General features: G+C 35.8%; 1 protein-coding gene across 1 annotated transcript in view; it reads right to left on the bottom strand.

The window, feature by feature from the left end:
- The window catches only part of LOC118837834 (aldehyde oxidase 4-like), a 137,645-nt gene that overhangs the window by 83,723 nt on the left and 30,988 nt on the right, over positions 1-22,934 (bottom strand). Inside the window, exons 6-10 of the mRNA XM_036744943.1 lie at positions 21,256-21,317; positions 19,352-19,438; positions 18,925-19,005; positions 4,075-4,219; positions 3,566-3,658 (exon numbers count right to left, since the gene is read on the bottom strand). Coding sequence (XP_036600838.1) covers positions 3,566-3,658; positions 4,075-4,219; positions 18,925-19,005; positions 19,352-19,438; positions 21,256-21,317 — 468 coding nt within the window. The remainder of the gene's footprint in view (positions 1-3,565; positions 3,659-4,074; positions 4,220-18,924; positions 19,006-19,351; positions 19,439-21,255; positions 21,318-22,934) is intronic.

Genomic DNA, 22,934 nt, shown 5'->3' with positions numbered 1-22,934 from the left:
GTTGAGAGTGGGAGCTGTTTCATTTCTGCCTTTATATTCAGTCTAGCATAGCTTGCACATAGTAGACACATCATAAGTGTATGCTGAATTAAATTAAGTAATGCAGATTGTAGAGAGAAGAATAGAGAATAACAAATACAGGACTGAATCCTTACCCTAACCACAATGTTAACTATATATTCTGCGTTACTATAAGGTATGCCCTTTGTATATGACCAGTGAATGATATTTTCTGAGTCTCTGACCTGTGAAGAATAAAAAGGTCCTTGCCTCTGCCCTTAAGCTTGTGCTGATCATCAAAAACACTTATAATCAGGAGAATCTACCTGGATATAATTAAGAGTTAACTACAGCTCATTAAACCATGCAATTTCTCTTATTTCTAAAAACAACAATAACAAAGAAGACTAATCTCTTATGTTCTATCTGTCTCTGAGAAAAGCATTCGTGTAACAATATTTATCCGTTCACCTATGAATTATACCTAATTTAATTTAATTTTAATTTAATTTTTAATCTATGAATTATACCTAATTTAATTTTGGAAAAAATTTAGCTATAAAGTTTAAGCAATTAATTAAGAAATAATTCTCCTTTCAGATTCAAAGTATGAAAGTAGTAAGATAGATATGTTAGTTATTTTCTCTAAATTAATGCATTTTCAATTCAAATCAATTAAACAAACATTTGTTGAGCACCTACCAAGGACAAGACATTATGCTATTTTGATTTTAGTTTTTATAAGGACTTTTGTAAAGTCGAAGTGCACTATGTTCTTTTGACATTGGAAAGCAATCATATTGCTTCTTTGCTCTAAAAAGAAGCTTTAGCTTCGTAGGATAAAAGGAAATTTCCCCTTAGATATATAATTGAAGTTCAAAGCTAGAACATTTGCATAAGACTCTCCTTGCTGATGGAGAGAATGATGATATTAGCACAGTGCCTTGCACATAGTGGTAATTTAACAAATATGATTTGCCTTGATTTGATTGGGATTGAGAACCTATGTGAGGCCTGGAGTTGACATAAGAGCTTTGGAGAGGGAGACTTTTTTCATGCTTGATTCAAGAGAGGACACATATTTCCAGACTCTCTTATGAGAGAGAAAAAGAGAGAGAATTAGAGAGACACATTTTGGGAAGTGGCTGGCAAACATATCAAGGAGCTGGCATTTCAACATGTCTCTGATTTTCATCTTGCCTTCCTAGAGACTTCAAATAATTTCTTCTTGGATGTGATCAGGGACTCTCTCTTGGTTGAGCTGAGCTATCTTGCTACCAGGGAGAAATATTCTTATCTCTGTGTTAATATTGTCTGGTATGTTCTAATTTGCATAAATTCTCTATTTTCTGTTTGCTTTCTGATTGGAAAAATATGGTGTTTGTTTTATTTGGGGGGGGTGGTTATTTTGCTATTCACTATTTGTGAATATCTTTTATGTAACTAGACTGGTTGAAAGGGGTCAAGTCTTTGGAAACAAGCTTGGGTACTTCTTCCTCCTTAAAGGATGATAATCAGGAAAATAGCTTAAATAAAAAAATTCTCTACATTAACAATTTTTGGCAAGAAAGAATAAATATAATTTTAGTATAGTTCCCTCTTTTTGAGGAGAACGTAGTGGCCAACTTGGTGGCTTCTTCTCTCACTCTCATCCAGGCAAGAAGTAAAGGATCCCTTGGAGAGACATGGAAAACATTACAGAGATAACTATTCATGCCTTCCCACATGTCACATTTAGAAAACCCATGTAGAAATAGGTACAATCTATGTGCTCAATACACATACCCTACAAAAAATTTTGACCCATAAAGTTATATCACTTCAGCATTCATGGAATTCAAGCAGATCTTTACTTCATACAATGTTAGTCATATTGTACAGCTAGAAATTCCCTATTCTTACCTTGTCTTTTCTAGCTCTGCTTACAACACTCTCCAAACCTGGAAGAGATTGTTTCCCTCAAAGCCCATACCAGAGAGCCTGCTCTTATCCCCTCATTTTGAAGTTAGGCCTCCCGTTTTGGATTACCCACATAACGCAGTTTCACTTCTATTATACACATAGTCACTTTTTAACTAGATAGTTATTTGTATACAACACATGCCTCTTCTGTACCTAAGCTCCACAAGGGCAGGAGCTGCCACCTTTGTGTCCTTATATAACTAGTGCCTAGAGTAATGGTTTGTACATAGTCAGTGCTTCATAGATATTTGTTTAAGTCGACTGACCTAGGTATGGGTATCTGTTCACCTAAATATCTTCCTAGTTTATTGTACCATTCTTTACATTCTAGTCAACATGATTGACATTGAGCATGTTTGAATGGATTACAGAGAAACTATATATCCTTTCCAAGATTTGATTTATTTCCAAGCATCATTTTGGGGCCTATATGATATCAATGACACATGCCTGTATCCAGCAAGGATGAAAACCAAAAAGTACTGATGATGATCCATGAAACAGACCCAAACAAGCCAGCAAAATCTTTAGGAAGGTCATATTCTATTTTTGTGTATCACTTCAGCTAAGTTTTTAGAAAGGTGTAGTATTATTACAGATTATAGAATTTACAAAAAAGAATATTAGCACTTCTTGAGACCTTAGTGATTATATATATATATATATATATATATATATATATATAAATATAATCCCTTCATTTAGATCAGAAAATTGAGATCCAGAGGGGAAGGATAAGTTGAAAATGCCAACATCCATGGAATATGCAGCCAAAAGAAAGTTTGGAACTCACTCAGTTTCATCTTTTTATTTTATATATGAAGATAGTGAAGCCCAGAGAATCAAAAAGTCTGGTGCTTTTTCCACAAGGTGAGTGCTCAATCAATCTTAGTCAGTGAGATCTTCTGAACCACTGATTTCTGGAGACTTCAGATTCCACATGGCTGTGGTTCCTGTAGAGAATCTATTTGATATTCTTCAGTGTGGAATACATAGATTGCTTTTTGGATATCTCAAAAAGATGCTATCTCCAAATATGGTCATTTTGTCTATCAGGAAAAATGCCAAATTGGCAAAAGCAATTCCTAATTTTATCTAGCTATAACCCCAAGCAGAGGACAAGTTTCCTATCAGACAATAAACCTTACTTAAATAATAATATAATTGTATATATTTTAGACAATTATCTTCTATTTTGAGTTATATTTGAGTATACATTGTATCACCTTATTATAATATAAGGATTATGAGGGTAGGAGATGTGTTGTATTGTGTCTCCAGCATTTAACATAAAATATTCAGTTCATGTCATGTTAAATTTGCTGAAGAGTTCTTGTCCAATAAATCCATGTTCATTGGAGAAAAAAAGAGTTCAAAAAGGCTGATGGAATGAGATTTTTATACTTCTAGAAGACTTTAGATTATGTAATACCCAGCATTGTACTTTGTGGGTCAATTTGAAAAGGGTCAATGGACAGACACTTTATGATTATGAGGTTATAAATTCAATATTCAGATGATCGTAGCAAGATATAAACATTCTAATATGAAGATTCCATTAATAATCATTACTAACATTTTATTAGTAAAATAAAGTACTTACCATCATCTGTAAAATCCACAAAATTTAATTCTGTAAGTCCAGCTGCAGATACAATAATAGGGTGGAATTCTCCTTTTAATTTCACATTTAGTCCTTCAATGAAAAGTCATTTAGAGGTTTAAATAATGGAAGCTGAGACTCTCCTTTAGTAACTACTCAACTATTTTAAATTGTACACGGACTTTATGGACACCCTGTATAAAACTAGCTGACTTTCCAGAACTAACTCTGACTTCAAGGATTCATTTACAAAACATTTACAAATTCATTTACAAACAAACAAACCCCACAAACAAACCATTCCAAAGGACTATATTTATGAATTCTAAAGTAGCAAACATCTATCTACATAGCTATGACTTTCCAGGGAGTTGAAAATACTACCTTACACAATCTCATTGTTATCATACATGAGCGAAAGGCTGACTTTAAAAAAGGATAATAATGGATAATAAATTCGGTATTCTTCAAGGAACCAGTGACAAAAAATGCTTTGTAGTTCCACTCACCTACTCCAGTGTTACCCACGACAAGGGGTGCTGTAGGATACTTCATTCTTAGCTCCAGAAGTTCATTCATATTAGCAGGAGACATCCATAGAACCCTCTCTCCATAGAAAATAAGAGTTTTCTTTTGGGGATCTTCTGCCATCCTCTAGAGGGAAATAAAGCATAGGAAATGCTACGAACTAGTCCTCAGGTAAAGCTACTAAGCAAAACCTAAAGCAAAAATAGTCATAAAAAGCGAACACCATTTTGTAGTTACAAACTCTGAGTCTGCAGTCCTAAAATGATGGTTTATTAGAGCTAAAAGGGATCTCAGAAATCATTTAGAAAAACCCCATCATCAAAATAGCAATAGTCTTTTGGACATCATTAGCTGTGGTCTCAGGTTTAGTTGAGACTGTTTGGATTTTTAGAAGCCTGCGAGAAGGGGGCCACCTCCAGTCATCCTGATCTGTATCTTGCCACTCCACCAATATGGCTCTGGAGGAGAAAGTAAGCTTGGCAACTTTGCACACCTCTCCCTCACTTAAATCCAATTCACTTGAAAGTCGTGGCATCACTTTCCTGATGTCATGTTTTCTTCAAGAACAAAGGACAAACAACAACCTGTGAGTAGTACAAGCTGCCCCACTGGAGATCCAACTGGCAAGTTCCAGTTGGGCAATGCAGCTCCCTCTTCTCTCCTGTGCTCTTCTCTGGTCTCCTCTCTTCTACTCTAGTCTCCTCCCACATAGGGTATCATACCCTTATCTGTGGATGCTCCACCCAAAGGAATGTAAATTTTGATTGCTGAAACCTACCAAGATATCTTGGGGTTTACAGGCTAAATTTCTTTTTTAAGGACTTTGCCTTGAACCCAAATTGCTCTGACTCCCATCGATTGACCAACAATAGGTCCCAGCCCAAGCCCCATTCAGTGATCATTGTTTGGGACCTGATAGCTCAGAGTGAAGGTAAATAGCAATTGTTTTCATTTTGTCCAGAAGCCCTGAAGAGCTTCCCCTCCAAGATTGATTTTTTTTTTGGACTAGGTAAAAGAGGCCTTTGTTTGCCTCACTTCTTACCTAGCTTTAATCATCGAATGGACATTGTCTCAGACAAACTGAGACCTTAGCTTAAAAAGTCCAAGGTTTCCCACTGCATCTGGGCCATCTTTGGCTATTCAGATCTAATTCTTGCCAGTGGACCCAGATGCTCAGGAGGAGAGAGCGAGGCTGGTGACTTTGCACAGCCTTCCCTCACTTAAATCCAATTTACTTGCAAGTCATGGCATCATCTTTCTGATGTCATGATCTTCTTTGAAAAAAGAAGGACAAACAACAACTGCCTGTAAGAAGTGTGTTAAATCAGAGGGAAGGTCCAAGGTGGTGGAGTGAAAAAGTGAATCTAAACAAATTTGAGAGTGGCAGAATCTACTAGGAGACAGAGTGTGGTAGGTTTCCAGCCCAGGAGAGTCCGAAAGGTTGACGGGAAGGATTTGTTGCACCAGGCTAGGAGAGCGCAGAGTGTGCTGGTCCACACCCGACCCCAGCAAAGTGGGAGCAGGCTTGCTGGTTTGAATCATTGGAGGCAGTGGTGATCACCAAATCTCTCAGCTCAGGACTCTCTGGACGCTAGATGAGAGAAGTGCAGGGCCTGTGGCAGTGGCAGCAACTACTCTTGGGGATATCAGCCCACAGACTAAATGTTTGAAAGCTGCCTACTTGAACCTCCAGGGGCCACAATGGCAGAGTAAACTGTAAGTGCTCTTACCTTGAAAAATCCAGAGAAATATCACCCCAGGAAAAATCTTGAAATAAGGGAGTCAGAAGTAGGAGTACAGCAGTCTTTCAGCTTGGGGAGCTACGGAGATGGGTCCCTCTTGCTGTGACTGAAGGGACCACTGCAAAACGGGAGGCATCCCAGGAAGCCACCTCAGCAGATCAGTGGGCATTCCTGAGCTCCAGGGGGGTGGAGCCGACAAGTGCCAAGACCAGGACCCCAGGCATGCCTATGCACAGCCGGGGGAATTGGCAGACACCAGCACAGAAGACAGCTGAGGCCACCCATGCTATAGCGCTGCCCTAGAGGAAGAGGAAACTTTCTGGAGTCAGACCACCCCTCCCCCACACATCGCGTTGTGAGCTTCAATGTAACTCCAGGGAAACTCAGAAAGACTTCACCAGGCCTCAATCCTTGGCACACAGCAGCCAGCTCCATCTCAGCACCAGGTGAGCTACAGCATTATATAACTTCTAGCTGACAAAACCAGAGGCCACAGCATACGAAGCCAGTAACCAGGCCCCTAGCTCCCAACACAAAAAGATTGAGAGAGACCCCCTGTGCTCCAGAAGCAGAGATTCACTTTAAAACCAGGAAAAAGGCAATCACCACGAAGAAGCAAACTAGAAAAGCAAAGACCATAGAATCTTACTATGGGGACAGGGAAGATCAACATATGTATTCAGAAGAGGATAGCATTGACACTATACTCACATCTGAAAACTCAAAAGGGAATATGCTAGTCTCAAGCCCAAAAAGCATTCTTGGAAGACCTCAAGGAAGATTTTAAAAGCCAAATGAGAGGGGTAAAAGAAAAATTGACCAATTCTTTTAAAAGTACAATGGACAATATGAAAAAAAAATTCACTGATGAGTACAAATCTTTAAAAAATAAAATTGGTGAAATGGATAAGGAGCTATAGAACCTAGTGGGAGAAAATAACTCTTTGAAAAGTATAATTGACTAAATGGAAAAGGAGATATAAATGCTAACTGAAGAAAACAATTTGTTAAAAATTAGAATTGGGCACGTAGAAACTAATGATTACGAGGCATCAAGAGTCAGTCAAACACAATCTAAAGAATGAAAAAATAGAAGAAAACATAAAATATCTCATTGGAAAAATAGTTGACTTGGAAAATGGATCCAGGAGAGATAATCTAAGAATTATTGGTCTACTGGAAAGTCATGATGAAAAAAAAAAAAAAGCCTAGACAGTATCTTCCAAGAAATCATCAAAGAAAACTTCCCTAAGGTTCTAGAATCAGAGGGTAAAATAGTCATTGAAAGAATCCACCAATCACCTCCTGAAAGAGATACCAAATTGAAAACTTCAAGGAATATTGTAGCCAAATTCCAGAATTATCAAGTCAAGGAGAAAATAATGCAAGCAGCCAGAAAGAAACAATTCAAATATTATGGAACTACACTCAGGAACACACAGGACCTTGCAGCTTCTACATTAAAAGAAGTGTGCTAAATCTTATCAGTCCTGACCAAAGACTGGGCTAGGGACAGCTAAGGTAAGAGTGGGACAGGGAAGAGGGAAATTCTTAGAGAAACTTTTTTTAACCCCTCAGTGGTGTCAACACCTCATTGTCTCCTTGTATCCTCCACATATACAGACAACAATCCATTCATGCCCCAATCTTCTGTAGGACCAATAAGAGCTTATACTTCACTGTCCTACATAGATTTTAATAGTCCAGAGTTGCCTTCATGTCACAAAAAGACATTGGGAGAATATTGGTGCTAAAACAATGGGCTTTGTGGCAGCTTATGAATAATGAAAGCACAGAGCTGTTTGTCAAATGCAACCCAGACCATTCTATTCCTCCTCTTCTGTTCTGGTCTTATCTCATTATACCTATACCATACACATGTACTAATGAGCTAACTCAGTATATTGAACATACAACTAGAGGTGACAATCTGGGAAGTAAATGGATGTTTTTGAAAGAATTGAAATATATCCTTTGTCAATTGCGAATTGCCAGGCCAAGCGAATATAGCGAAAATGTCAATGTTATCCAAATACGCACACACATATGTAGGTATGTATTATGTGTTTATGTATGTATGTATATATATGGCAATAGGATACTTTATAGAATTAAATTCTTGATTATTTTTTAACCACACTTGTGATTTCAATAATACAGGGAATTTCCTGGTGGGGATATTTTTTCAAGCAACATAGAGTAGTAGCTTCTATGTAAATGATAATTTTAGAGATATACCTGAGACACTGAGAAATTAAATGTGTTAAGAGTCAGTCACATAGCCAGTAAGTTTATCTATAATGGGGACAAGCTAAGAGCTTTCCCAAGAAGATCAAGCGTGAAGTAAGGATGGTCATTATTATCCATATTATTCAATATTGTACTACAAATGTTAGCTATAGTAGTAAGAAAAGAAAAAGGAATTAGAATAGGCAATGAAAGAACAATACCATCACTCTTTGTAGATATATGATGGTATATTTAGAGAATTGGAAAGAATCAACTAGAAAACTAGTTGAAATAATTGACAACTTTAGCAAATTAGCAGGATGCAAAATAAACCCACATAAATCATCAGCCATCTATATATTAACAACAAAATCCAGCAGCAAGAGATAAAGAGAGAAATCTCATTTAAAATATCTGTAGACAATATATAATACTTGAGTGTCTACATGCCAAGAAAAACCTAGGAACTATATGAACACAACTACAAAACATTTTTACACAAATAAAGTCAGATCTAAACACTTGGAAAAATATAAATTGCTCATGAGTAGGCTGAACCAATACAATAAAAATGACAATTTAATTTGCTAATTCAGTGCCATTCCAATAAAAGTCCAAAAAAATTTTATAGAGCTAGAAAAAATCACAACAAAAATTCATCTGGAAAAACAAGAGATCAAGAATATCTAGTGAATTAATGAAAACAAAGGTGAAGGAAGATGAGCTAGCCATACTAAATGTCAAACTGTATTATATATAAAGTACTAATCATCAAAAATATCTGGTACTAGCTAAGAAATAGAGGAGAGGATCTGAGGAATAGATTAGTACACAAGACACAGGAGTAAATGACCATGGTAATCTAGTATTTGATAATCCCAAAGACCCCAGCTTTTAGGACAACAGCTCACTATTTCACAAAAACTGCTGGGAAAACTGGAGAACAGTATGGCAGAAACTAAGTATAAATCAACATTTTACACTGTATATCTAAGTAAGGTCAAAATGGGTACTTGATTTAGACAAGAGAGTTATATCATAAGCAAATTGAGAGAGCAAGGAATAGTTTACCTGTCAGATCTATGAAGAAAGAAAGAATTTATGACTAAACGAGAGCTAGAGACTAATGCTCGATGTGAAATAGATAATTTTGATTATATTAAACTGAAAAGGTTTTTCACAAACAAAACCAATGCAACCAAGATTAGAAGGGAAGTAGAAAGCCGGAAAACAACTTTTACAGCAAGTGTCTCTGATAAATGCCTTATTTTTCAAACATATAGGGAACTGAGCCTATTTCGTAAGAACGTAAGTCTTTCCCTAATTGATAAATGGTCAAAGGATATGAACAGACAGCTTCCAGATGAAGAAATCAAAGCTATCTATAGTCATCTGAAAAAAAAATGCTGTAAATCACTATTGATTAGAGAAATGCAAATCAAAACAACTCTGAGGTACCATCTCACATGTATCAGATTGACTGATATGACAAACAAAAGGAAAATGATAAATATTGGAGGGGATATGGAAAAATTGGGACACCAATGTATTGTTGATGGAGTTGTGAACTGATCTAAACATTCTGGAGAGCAATTTGGAACTATTTCCAAAGGGCTATAAAATGGTGCATAACCTTCGATTCAGCAATACTACTGCTAGTTCTATATCCCAAAAAGATCAAAGAAAAGGCAAAAGGACCTATGTGTCCAAAAATATTTATAGCAGCTATTTTTGTTGTGGCAAAGAATTAGAAATTGAGGGGATGCTCATCACCTGAGCAATAAATGAATAAATTGTGATATATGATGGTAATCGAGTACTATTACGCTATAAGAAATGATGAGCAGTCTGATTTCAGAAAATCCTGGAAAGACTTACATGAACTGATGAAAAATGAAGTAAGCAGTACCAGGAGAGCATTGTACACAGTAACAACAATATGGTACATCGATCAATTGTAAATGGTTTAGCATTTCTCAACAATACAATGATCAAAGACAATTGCAAAAGACTGATCATGAAAACTTCTATGCACCCACAGAGAAACAACTGATGGAGTCTGAATGCAGATTGATTACTATTATTGATTACTATTTTTCACTTTCTTATGTTTTTCCCCCTTTGGGTGTGTTTGTTCTTTCAAAAGATGTCTAATATGGATTTTTTGCATGATTATACAGAAGGGGAAAGTTAGAGAAGGATGGAGAAAATTTTGAACTCAGTTTTTTAAATGGTTTTACACGTAATTGAGAAATAATAAAATTATTTTTTAAATTAAGAAAACCAAATAATCTGATTCTAAAGAATAAGTGGATCAAAGAACAAATCACAGAAACAATGAAAAACTTCATTAAAGAAAATGACAAAAATGAGACGACATACACAAATTTTGGGTGTTAGCTGAAGTAATACCAAGGATAAACTTTACACCTCTGAATGCCTCTATCAATAAAAGAAAGAACTTATCAATGAATTGGGTATGCAATGGAAAAAAAAACCAGAAAAATAGCAAATTAAAAATCCCCAAATAAACACCAAAAAGTCCTGAAAATCAGAAAATAGATTAATAACATGGACCACCAATGAAGAAAAAATTAAAGCAACTATTATGAGTTATTTTGAAAAGTGATATGCCAGTTAAACTAACAATGTAAGTGAAATGGATGAATATGTATGAAAATATGTATTACCTAGATTAATAGAAGAAGAAATTGAGGATTTAAATTTCCATATGATAGAAAGAAAATGAGCAAGTCATAAATGAGCTCCCTATGAAAAATATCCCCAGGGCCAGGTGCTTTTATTAGTAAATTCTACCAAATATTTAAGAAACAATTGATTCCAATATTATATGAACAGCTTGAAAAAATAGATAAAGAAGGAGTATTACCAAAATCCTTCTAACAAAATTGTGGTTTTGATACCTAAACCTGGGAGAGCAAAAATTTCACTAAGTCACAGTCATGCAAAATTTTAAAAAAATACTAACAACGAGATTACAGCAATAAGTCACAAAGATCACACACTATGCTCAGGCGGGATTTGTACCAAAAACTCAGGGATGGTTCAGTATTAGGAAAACTACAAGCATAATTGACCATATTGATAACAAAAATGATATGATTATCTCAATGGAGGCAGAAAAAGCTTTTGAAAAAATTACAATACCCATTTCCATTGCAAAAAAGCCTTGAAAGTACAGGGATTAATAGAGCCTTTCTTAAAATGATAAGTAGTATCTATCTAAAACCAAGAGCAAGCATTATCTGTAATGGGGATAAGCTAAAAGCCTTCCCAATAAGATCAGGGTGAAACAAGGGTGTGCCACTATTATTCAATATTGTATTAGAAATGTTAGCTATAGGAATAAGATAAGAAAGAGAAATTGAAGGAATAAAAAATAGGCAATTGGGAAACAAAACTTTAACTCTTTGAAGATGAAATGAGGGTATATTTAGAGAATCCTAGAATATTAACTTAAAAACTAGTTGAAACAATTAACAACTTTAGAAAAGTTGAAGGATATGAAATAAATCTGCATAAATAATCAGCATTTATATATATATATTACTAACACTACCTAACAGTAAGGGTTAAAAAGAAAGTTTCCATTTAAAATAACTGCAGAGAGGGACAGAGCCAGGATGGCAACTGGAAAGCAGGGACTTGCTTAAGCTCTCTCCTAAATCCCTCCAAACACCTGTGAAAAATGGCTCTGGATAAATTATAGAGCTGCAGAACCCATGAAATAGCAGAGGGAAGCAGGTCTTCAGCCCAGGACAGCCTGGATGGTCACTGGGAAGGGTCAATCTCATGTTGCTGGGAGCAGAGTGCAGCCCAGCATGGGCCGCGCCAGAAAAGGCCAGACCAGGAATTGGCTGGAGCAGGCCTGAGGGTCATGAATCATTGAGCTGTGGCAGTTACCAGACTTCTCAATCCCAAAATGCCAAAGACCACTGAGCAGGTTAGTGGGAAAACTGATAGATGGGGTTGGAGAGAGGTCCAGCCCTATCCCTGGGGGTGGCAGAGGTGGCTTGACAGTGGCAGAGGTGGCTTGGCGGTGGCAGCAGCAGCAGGAAGCTCCTGCAGCTGCTTCCAGAGCTACACTGTCAGTTGCATCCAGAGTCCCTGGCTCACAGATTAGGAGGAATCAAGTGGCAGATCAGAATGAGAGTGCAAGGAGTGCTTTGCTGGCACAAAGGCAGCTTTGCCCTGCTTGGATCTGGGTCACAATCCTGGTTGAAGGTTGTTGAGGTAGGAGGAGCACTGCTGTGGCAGAGTTTGTGGCGACAGTGGAGTAGAAGTAGCTCTGAAAACAGCAGTACAGTCCCTAAAGCTTGGGACAAAGCACTCTGTACTCTACAAGCAGTCATACCCTGACAAAAAACTCAAAGGTCAAGTAAATGGCTGAGAGCATAGCCAGGCAGTGAAAAAGCACACAGACGCAGACTCTAGCATCTTTTTTGGTGACAAAGAAGATCAAAACATAAAGCCAGAAGAAGTCAACAAAGTCAAAGAACCTACATCAAAAGCCTCCAAGAAAAATATGAATTGGTCTCAGGCCATGGAAGAGCTTAAAAAGGATTTGGAAAAGCAAGTAAGAGAAGTAGAGGAAAAATTGGGAAGAGAAATGAGAGTGATGCAAGAAAACCATGAAAGACAAGTCAATGACTTGCTAAAGAAGACCCAAAAAAATGCTGAAGAAAATAACACCTTAAACATAGATTAACCCAAATGGCAAAAGAGCTCCAAAAAGCCAACGAGGAGAAGAATGCCTTGAAAGGCAGAATTAGCCAAATGGAAAAGGAGGTCCAAAAGACCACTGAAGAAAATGCTACCTTAAAAATTGGATTGGAGAAAGTGGAAGCTAGTGACTTTATGAGAAATCAAGATATTATCAAACAGAACCAAAGGAATGAAAAAACGGAAGACAATGTGAACTATCTCATTGGAAAAACCACTGACCTGGAGAATAGATCCAGAAGAGATAATTTAAAAATTATTGGACTACCTGAAAGCCATGATTAACAAAAGAGCCTAGACATCACCTTTCAAGAAATTATCAAGGAAAATTGCCTTGATGTTCTAGAGCCAGAGGGTAAAATAGAAATTGAAAGAATCCACTGATTGCTTCCTGAAAAAAGGTCCCAAAAAGAAAACTCCTAGGAATATTGTCCCAAAATTCCAGAGTTCCCAGGTCAAGGAGAAAATACTGCAAGCAGCCAAAAGGAAACAATTTGAGTATCGTGGAAACACAATCAGGATAATACAAGATCTAGCAGCTTCTACATTAAGGGATCAAAGGGCTTGGAATATGATATTCCGGAGGTCAATGAATCTAGGATTAAAACCAAGAATCACCTACCCAGCAAAACTGAGTTTAATGCTCCAAGGCAAAATACAGATTTTCAATAAAATAGAGGATTTTCAAGCTTTCTCAGTGAAAAGACCGGAGCTGAATAGAAAATTTGACTTTCAAACACAAGAATCAAGAGAAGCATGAAAAGGTAAACAAGAAAGAAAAATCATAAGGGGCTTACTAAAGTTGAACAGTTTTGTTTACATTCCTACGTGGAAAGCTCAGTATTAGGGTAGTTGAAGGGAATATACATATATATATATATATATATATATATATATATATATATAGAGAGAGAGAGAGAGAGAGAGAGAGAGAGAGAGAGAGAGAGAGAGAGAGAGAGAGATGAGAGAAAGGGGGGGCACAGGGTGAGTTGAATATGAAGGGATGATATTAAAAAAATAAAATAAAATTGAGGGGTGAGAGAGGAATATATTGAGAGAGGGAGAAAGGGAGATATAGAATCGGGTAAATTATCTCTCATAAAAGTGGCAAGAAAAAGCAGTTCTGTTAGAAGGGAAGAGGGTCCAGGTGAGGGGGAATGAGTGAATCTTGCTCTCATCAGATTTGACTTGAGGAGGTAATAACATACATGCTCAATTGGGTATCTTACCCCACAGGAAAGTAGGGGGAAGGGGATAAAAAGGGGGGAGGGGAGAGGGGAGTGCAGATGGAGGAGGAGGTAATCAAAAGCAAACACTTTCAAATAGGGACAGGGTCAAGGGAGAAAATTGAATAAAGGGGGACAGGATAGGATGGAGGGAAATATAGTTAGTCTTTCACAACATGAGTGGAAGGTTTTACATAATGATATATGTGTGGCCTATGTTGAATTACTTGCCTTTTTAGGGAGGGTGGGTGGGAAGAGAAGAGGGGAGAGAATTTGGAACTCAAAGGCAGATGCTCAAAAAAGTTGTTTTTGCATGCAACTGAGAAATAAGATAGATAGGGAATGGGGCATAGAAATCTATCTTGCCCTACAAGAAAATAAGGGGAAAGGGGATGGTGGGGAGTGGGGTGACATATGTGAGGGCTGACTGGAGAATGGGGCAATCAGAATATATGCCATCTTGGAGTGGGGAGGTAGGGTAGAAATGGGGAGAAAATTTGTAACTCAAAATCTTGTGGAAATCAATGTTGAAAACTAAAATACTAAATAATAAAATAATTGTTAAAAAATAACTGCAGAAATTATAAAATACTTGGGAGTCTATCTGCCAAGAAAAACCCAGGGACTATAAGAACACAGTTATCAAAATGTTTTCACACAAATAAAGACAGATCTAAAGATTGGAGAAATATTAATTGTTCATAGGCAGACAGAGTCAGTATAATAAAATTGACAATTCTACCTAAATTATTTTTCTTATTCAGTGTTGTAATAAAATTACCAAAGAATTATTTTATAGAGCTGGAAAAAAGGAATTACAAAATTCATCTAGAAGAACAAGGTCTAAAATATTAAGGGAATAAATGAGAAAAAAGATGTGAAGAAAGGTTGCCTATCAGTACCAGATTTCAAACTCTATTTCAAAGTGGTAATCACTGGCACTGGCTAAAATATAGAGTGGTAGATCAGTGAAATAGATTAGATATACAATAAAATATAGAAAATGACCACAACAATCTAGTGTTTGATAAACCCAAACATCCCAGATTTTAGAACAAGAACTCATCATTTCCTAAAAATTACTGGAAAAACTAGAGAATAGATGGGCAGAAATTAAGTATAGATTACAATCTCACAAAGTATACCAAGTTAAAGTCAAAATGGGTACGTTATTTGACATAAAATGTGATATCATAAGCAAATTAGGTGGCCATGGAAAAATTTACCTTTCAGTTCTACGGATAAGGGAAGAATTTATGACCAAAGAAGAGATAGAGAGGAATTCAGGAGGTAAAATAAATAAATTTGACTACATGAAATTAAAAGGGGTTTGCACAAGCAAAACCAATGTAGTCCATTTTTTAAAATCAGGAAAAGGGATTTTTACAGCAATTTTCTCTGATAAAGGCCTCATTTATCAAATATATAGGTAATTGAGCTAAATTTATAAAAATACAAGCATTCACTAATTGATAAATGGTCAGATATAAACAGGCAATTTTCAGGAAAATATATCAAAGTTATCAATAGTCATGTAAAAATGCTCTGAATCACTATTGAATAGAGAAATATAAATTAAAGCAAATCTGAGGTACCACTTCATACCTATGAGATGGGCTATAATGACAAAAATGGAAAATGATGAATGCTGGAAGGGATGTGGAAAAATTGGAATGCTAATGCTCTGTTGTTGGAGCTGTGAAGTGGTCCGACCTTTCTGGAGAATTATTTAGAACTATTCTCAAAGAGATATAAAACGGTGCATAATATTTGACCCAGTAATACCACTGTTAGGTCCGTATCACAAAAAGATCAAAGAAAAAGCAAAAAGACTTGTATTTACAAAAACATTTATAGCAACTCTTTTTTGTGGTATAAAAGAAGTGGAAATTTAGGAGACACCCATCAATTGCAGAATGGCTGAACAAGTTTTGGTATATGATTGTGATGGAATACTGTCACGCTATAAGAAATGATGCAAATGATTTCAGAAACAACTAAAAAGATTTATATGAATTTATGCAAAGTGAAGCAAGCAGAGCCAGGAGAACATTGTACACAGTAACGGCAATATTGGAAGTATGACCAACTGTGAAACATCAAGACAATTCCAAAGGACCCATGATGAAAGATGCTATCCACTCAAGACAGAGAAGTGATTAATTCTGAGTGCAAATTGAAGCATGTATTTTCTTCACTTCGTGTTTCTTGCTTTTTAAAACAATTACAACATGGCTAACATGGAAATGTGTTTTGCTTGACTTCACATGTACAGTTGATATATTGCTTGCCTTCTCAACAGGTAGGAGAGTGGTGAAAAGGAGGGAGATAATTTAGAAGTCAAATTTTTAAATGAACATTAAAAATAAATTTAAAATAAAAATCTGAAGTGTAGCCAAAGACCAATTTCTTTTGGAGATATCTAAATATCAAGACTACCTTACAAAACTGTCTTTCCAGAAAGCTTGTGAAATTCTGACATATGCAAGGGACAGCCCAATGAAGAAAATTTTTAACGTGCTCTTTTCCTAAATCAAGTCAAATGTTTTTATAGCCAAAAAAAATAAGCATAGTGTACTTTTTATATTTTATACCTTTTAGTCAATTGGGTTACTGTGAAGATGTGATCTGGCATAGAATCATTTTTTTGAATGCCAGGATTCCTTTGATATTATTAAGCATGTCCTTGATGGGTGAGCAGGTTATTCTCACAAATATGTTATATAGATGGGAAATATTCATATGGGTTGATAGTTATTCCTAGTAGCATAGATTTGTATGTGAAATTAATATTTCTTGAATAATATTTTATAACAATAAGGTCTGAGATATTTCCCACATATTTGGTATTCTCCCCTCTTTCAGATATGGGATTTTTTTTTCCATATTTGAGTTTCTTGAAAACTCTTCTGTAAAGATTTGCTTTTTGCCAACATTTTTCCCTATTCTATGAGGCAATACGTCATAGAATCTTCCACTGTTTTCCTCCAATATCTTACAAACAAGCATATATTCTAAAATGGTGTCACCTTCAACTGCCATCTGTCTTCTTTCTAAGTAAGGTGGTTCCTAGGCTCTTTAAGCCTCCCTAATTGAGGTGATTAACCTATCTTGGTTAAAATTACTTAGAAAAAGCTATAGTCTGTGGCCATGTTGTTTTTTTTAATCCATTTCCATTTTCCAGAATAAATAGTTAGGCTATATTGGAGTTGCATTACTTGGGTCTTCTCATTTTCACTTTCTTTTCTAATATGGTTCCAGTTTTGATTTTTTTTTTTTTGCTTTTGCTAGTTGGTTTGATTATAGAGAAATGGCTAATTACTGAGTGACTCCCAAAACAGTCTCCCAACATTTGTTGTTTGTTAAAATATAAACATTTCCATTTTCTTCTTACTATGTCCAGTACCTTTTAACTCTTCTCTCAAAAACAAAAAGTATTGGCGATACACAGTCATAAGACTGATTTCTTACTCTTCAACAAGGAACAACCTATTTTGACCCAATTCTACCATATAACCATCTTTGTAAAAACAAAATTTTGCAAAAAAATTTAAGTGTATATTGATTAAACATGGGAGTATCATCAAATTCTTCATAGAATTTCTCTACTTCCTTATTCTATGTGGCAGATGTAGGGAACTCTAGTTATAATTATTTTCAAGATGATCTTTTCAAAAAGAATTATCCAACTGCCTAACACCGTACAAGATAACTGTGTTTCTCATGAAATCATATTTTCTCTTCCTTTACATTCATGATAAAATCAATTCCATTGTGTCTAAAAGAACTTTTAATCCATCCTTCCATTGGACTGCAACTTCCTTTAGTTTTCTGGTATCCCCTTCTTGACAGAGAAGTGAGGATTCAGGATACAGACCAATGAGGGAATTTGTTTTGCTTAACTATGTATATTTGCTACAAAAAAAATTTGTTTTTCTATTCCCTTTCTTAAAATAAGGTGAGAATGAAAGGAAGAAAAAAATAGACTTTTAATTAAAAAATTTAACACTTTTAAAATGTTCCATTATTTCAGACAATCAATAAACATTTATTAAACACCTACTGTGTATTGGGTATTGTGCTAAGCTGGGGATACAAAAACAGGGAAAAGACACTACCCGCTCACAAGTGGTTTACGTAAGATTGTTTACAATCTAATGGGAGGGACAACATTCACACAAATATACACAAAGCAAGTTATGTACAGGATAAAGAAGAAACAATTAAAAGTTGGAAAGAACTAAAATTAAGAGGGGTTAGAGAAGGCTTCAGGTAGAATGTAGGATTTGGGTTAGGACTTACAGGAAGCCAAGGAGTTCAGAAGTCAGAGTGGAGGAGGGATACCATTTCAGGCATGAGGGATAGGCAAAGAAAATGCCCAGAGCTGAGAGATGAAACAGCCAGGGGGGCCAGTGTCCTAGTCCCTCAGGATGTTGCCCTCTACTGTAATTGTTACCATTATCATGAGTTAGTTTCTCTAGCAAAATGTTCACTCATTGGCCACTGAAAAAAGATCTCATTTTTAGAGTACCAACAGCTAAGTGAATGTTTATAGCCTGATTAAAAACCATATAATTCTTTGCAACCTTACTCCCCTCTTCCATCATTCTGAAATCATCATCATAGATAGGAACAGAAGGAAGCTGAACCATTTTCAGACTTTCAGGTCATTGTCCTTTCCTCGACATCATATCTCTGTTCATTAAAATGGAGCTTAGCCAAACCCTCTGAAACTCACCTGGTAGAACATTGGGAACATGGTGCTGGACTGTTATGTTTTGATGTTTAGTATTGTTTTAAAAATATTAGTAGCATGATAAATAAGCATTACTTATCATTTTCTTCTATATCGACATAAACCAGCATAAAAAACAAAATGAAAATATCTTACTATTAGCTCAGGTGGAAATATAGGCTCCTGGGATGGATCGAAAGGCTGGAATTCACTTTCATCATACAGCTTAGTACACATCTCAAAAACAAACCAAATTGAATTTCATTAAATGAATGTTCCATGGAATAAAGGAATCCAAATGCAAAGAAGAGAGAAATCATGATCTTTATCCCGAAGAATACTTCACTCCTTACCACTAGTTCCATCTTTCTCATCATACCCCAGAAGCATGATCAACTGTGGATTTGTTCCTTCAAGGAGCTATTTGCAAAACTATGGTATATCTTATTTTTTTTGTCACCACATATCTTACTCATTGAAGGAAAGAAAATGGAATATGTCTGGATTTATGTAATGCATTGCCTATCTAGTTTGATCATCAAATTAACTTTACCACAAATTAGAAGTGAAATCCATAGCATACTTTTTCCTTTTTATCCAGATAGAACTGGTTTTCCTCTTGATCCATGCAACATTGTCCTGTTCCTTGCAGCTGACAAACAGTTGATTCCTATGGAAATGACATCCTTTAGAAATATGTTCATGTGTAAACTCTGCAGGGAGGAGAGGGGAATGGGAAAAGGAGCTAGAAGGCACTTATAGATGAAACAGCTAGAAACTATGATGAGGAAACATAAAAACAGATCTGTGATGGTACCATGCAGGGGAATCTCTAAGTGATGAGGGAAGACAGTAATGGACTGGTCTGCATAGAGTACCAAGGAAATGTTCTTGAGGGAAGTGAGGCTTGACCTGGAGTGCCAATAAAAATTTGCATTTTTTAAAAAATCTAGAACAAACAATACAATTAGTAGTCTTTCAAGAAATTACTCCTCAGTAGTTTATGACTTCCACAGCATCCCCACAGAACCAAAAGGCAGTTCATCCTTTATTTTAATAATTCCCATACTCTCAAGATGAAGGTAGGACAATTATTTTGATAGTTCAATCACAAAGAAATTCTTATCAGGGAGAGAGGTTTGGTCTTACTAGACCAAGTAGGCTTCTTGTGGAAAGGATCTGTTTTGTTTACCTTCTTATCCCTGTCACCCAACCGAATCCTTACACAGTGCAATTAATTTAATTCGTCATTCTTTCAACAAACATTTATTAAGTACCTACTGTGAAGCAGACACTATGCTAGTGCTCACAAATATGACAATAATCCCAGACTTTGAGGAGCTTACATTCTATCATCTTTTGACTTTCTTTGCAACCTGAACAGTTAGCATAGTGCCTAACATACAGTAGGTGCTTAATAAATATTTACTGATTATTTCTTCATGTGTAAGAGTTTTTCACAACACACCCTCCTTGAAGGCAATGAAGATGTTCTTTGTATTAGAAAGCTCACTATAAAATAGAGGAGCTTACTTTAGAGGCTAAATGAAGGCATCCAAAGTGAAAAAGGTCTAATAATTCCCACTATTTCCTACTGATTAGGTAGCACACAGATCTTATGATTAAGATAATAAAACAAATATGTTTTATTGACTGTAACTTCATATGTAAAAGGATAGCCAAATCTTTTAATTTTTTCTAAGATTTTTGTAGTATTAATAAAGGAGAAGAATTTGAGTTTTAAAACTTAAGTACATATAGTATTTTAAACCTTCCTTTGATCAAATACATTTTTATTAACTTTATTTAGCCTACTAAAATATGTGGATGAATTTACTTCCTTTAGAAAATATATACTATAATTGGCATCTGACTCAAGTGTCTTACAGGACAGCTCAAAAGATACATTATTCTACATGTAAAACTTTACTTATTGTAAATTCAAAATATCTTCCTTCTCTTCCTCCATACCTCTTTTTGACCTAGTAATACATTCTCAAATTCTTTTGTCATTGCCTAGCAATAACTCACCCTAATACTAATTGTCTGGTTCAAAATCATTGAGTTCATTTTTACTTTTTATTCTTCACTCCCCATATTCAGGTAATGACCAAATCATATCAATTCCTCTTCTGAAATGTCTCTTAAATTTTAACAATATATTTCATTCTCATTGCCACCATTTTAGTCCAGGCCTTAAAACTTCCTATCTTAATTACTTTAACAGTAATCTTGGTCTCTTGTCTCCAGTTTCCTCAATATACCCTAGCTTGTGATTGGATTCCAAGAATTTCTTTCCTAATATATTATTTTCATTATATCAGTTCCCCTTTGACAAAAACCTACAGTGGCTTAATGTTACTTGTCATGTCCAAATCCAGGTCTAGACATGACCTACTCTGGATTCCTGTGCATCATTCAATAAAAATTATTAATGCACTAAACTATCAACTATTCTATAACCACAATTTTCTTTATTTTACTCACCTCACAGAAAGTCTTCCCACTTTCTACAATTGGTCGGTATCCAGTACATCGGCACAAATTACCTGAATAAGGAAAAAGTATGTATAGGTAGGGAACTCTGTATATAATGTCAGAATTGGTTGATGTATTGATTAGTTTTACTAGTTACATACACACACACACACAAACACACACACACACACACACACACACACTTTTTCATTCTTTGCTCTAAGGGATGACTCTCTGGGAAAGGCAAAGAACATTGGGACTAATGTAAAAATGAAAGATATCAGTAATACATTTTTTAAATGAGGACACATATCTTAAGGAACAAAATATAAATATATGCCATCTTGTCTCATATTATTAGTGGAATGAATACAATGGCAATAAAATCCTTCTTTACATTTCCTAAAATTAGCAAGATGGACCATTTACAAGAACTGTCCCACTCTGAGGACTTCTGATTCCTGGATTCCTGGTATGCTCATTATAAGCAGATCTCTAATGTCATAAGTTCCCCTGAGATGATTTACAGATACAGACACACACACATACACATATATACAAATAAATGTGTGTATGCATATATACACATATTTGTAAGTGTATAGTTTCTATACATGGGTATTATAAATAGATGTGCCTGTGCATAAATATACACATATACATATACATGTACATATACATATTCAGATACAGATACAGATACAGATATATGTGTGTGGCTTTGTTTTTTTTTAATTTATTCAACTACAGAATCTCCCCCTAGTTTCAGTCCCTCATCACCAAATGGATGTTTCAAACTGGATGTCTTAAGCATATCTTAAACATAACATATCTAAAATTGAACTGAAATTTATTCCCTTAAACTTTTCCTTTTCCAAACTACCCTATTTCTGCCAACAGTGCCACCATTCTTCCAGTGTGTCACATTCATAATTTCAGCATTATCCTAAACTCCTCATCCAATTAGTTGTCTGATCTTACCATTTTTATTCTTATATCATCTCTCACATACATTCATTTCACTGCACTCACAAAGTTACTACCTTAGTTCAGGGACTCATCATCTCTTGCCTGAATTATTGCAACAGTCTCCTAGTTGGTCTCCCTGACCCATGTCTCTCTGCTGCTTCAGCCATTCAAACACTCCTGTCAAAGTGATCTACTTTAAGGGCAGATCTGACTCCGCTCAACCAATGCCAGTAGCGTCCTATTCACTCTAAGATTGGATATAAATTCCTCTGTTTAGCTTTTAAAGCTCTTCACAGCCAGGCCCCCTATTTTTCTTTCCAACCTCATTCGCCATTATCTCCCTCCTGCATTCTATGATCAATCCAAACTGATCTTCTTTCTGCTCCTCATACAACATAATCCATCTCCTGTCTCTCTGCTTTTGCAGAGAATGTTTACTCAGTGTTTACTCAATGCCTAGCACCAACTTTGCATCCTTTAAGATGTAGCTTTGGCACCATCTTTTGCATGGAGCTTTTTCTGACTCTCCCACCTCCTTGTTCCCAATTCCTGGTGCTCTCTCTCCCAAGCTACCTTGAATTTAACAACTTGTATATATTTCTATTTGCTAATTTTATATTTATTATGTACATATTTTCAAGTGTACTTTTTGTCTCCCCATTAAAATGTAAGCTTGTAAGCGTCTTGTGAGTAGGGATTGTTTTGGGTTTTGTACTTGT

This window comes from Trichosurus vulpecula, chromosome 2, assembly GCF_011100635.1.
Source record: "Trichosurus vulpecula isolate mTriVul1 chromosome 2, mTriVul1.pri, whole genome shotgun sequence".
NCBI lineage: Eukaryota > Metazoa > Chordata > Mammalia > Diprotodontia > Phalangeridae > Trichosurus > Trichosurus vulpecula.
This window is presented reverse-complemented; position numbering and strand designations above follow the sequence as displayed.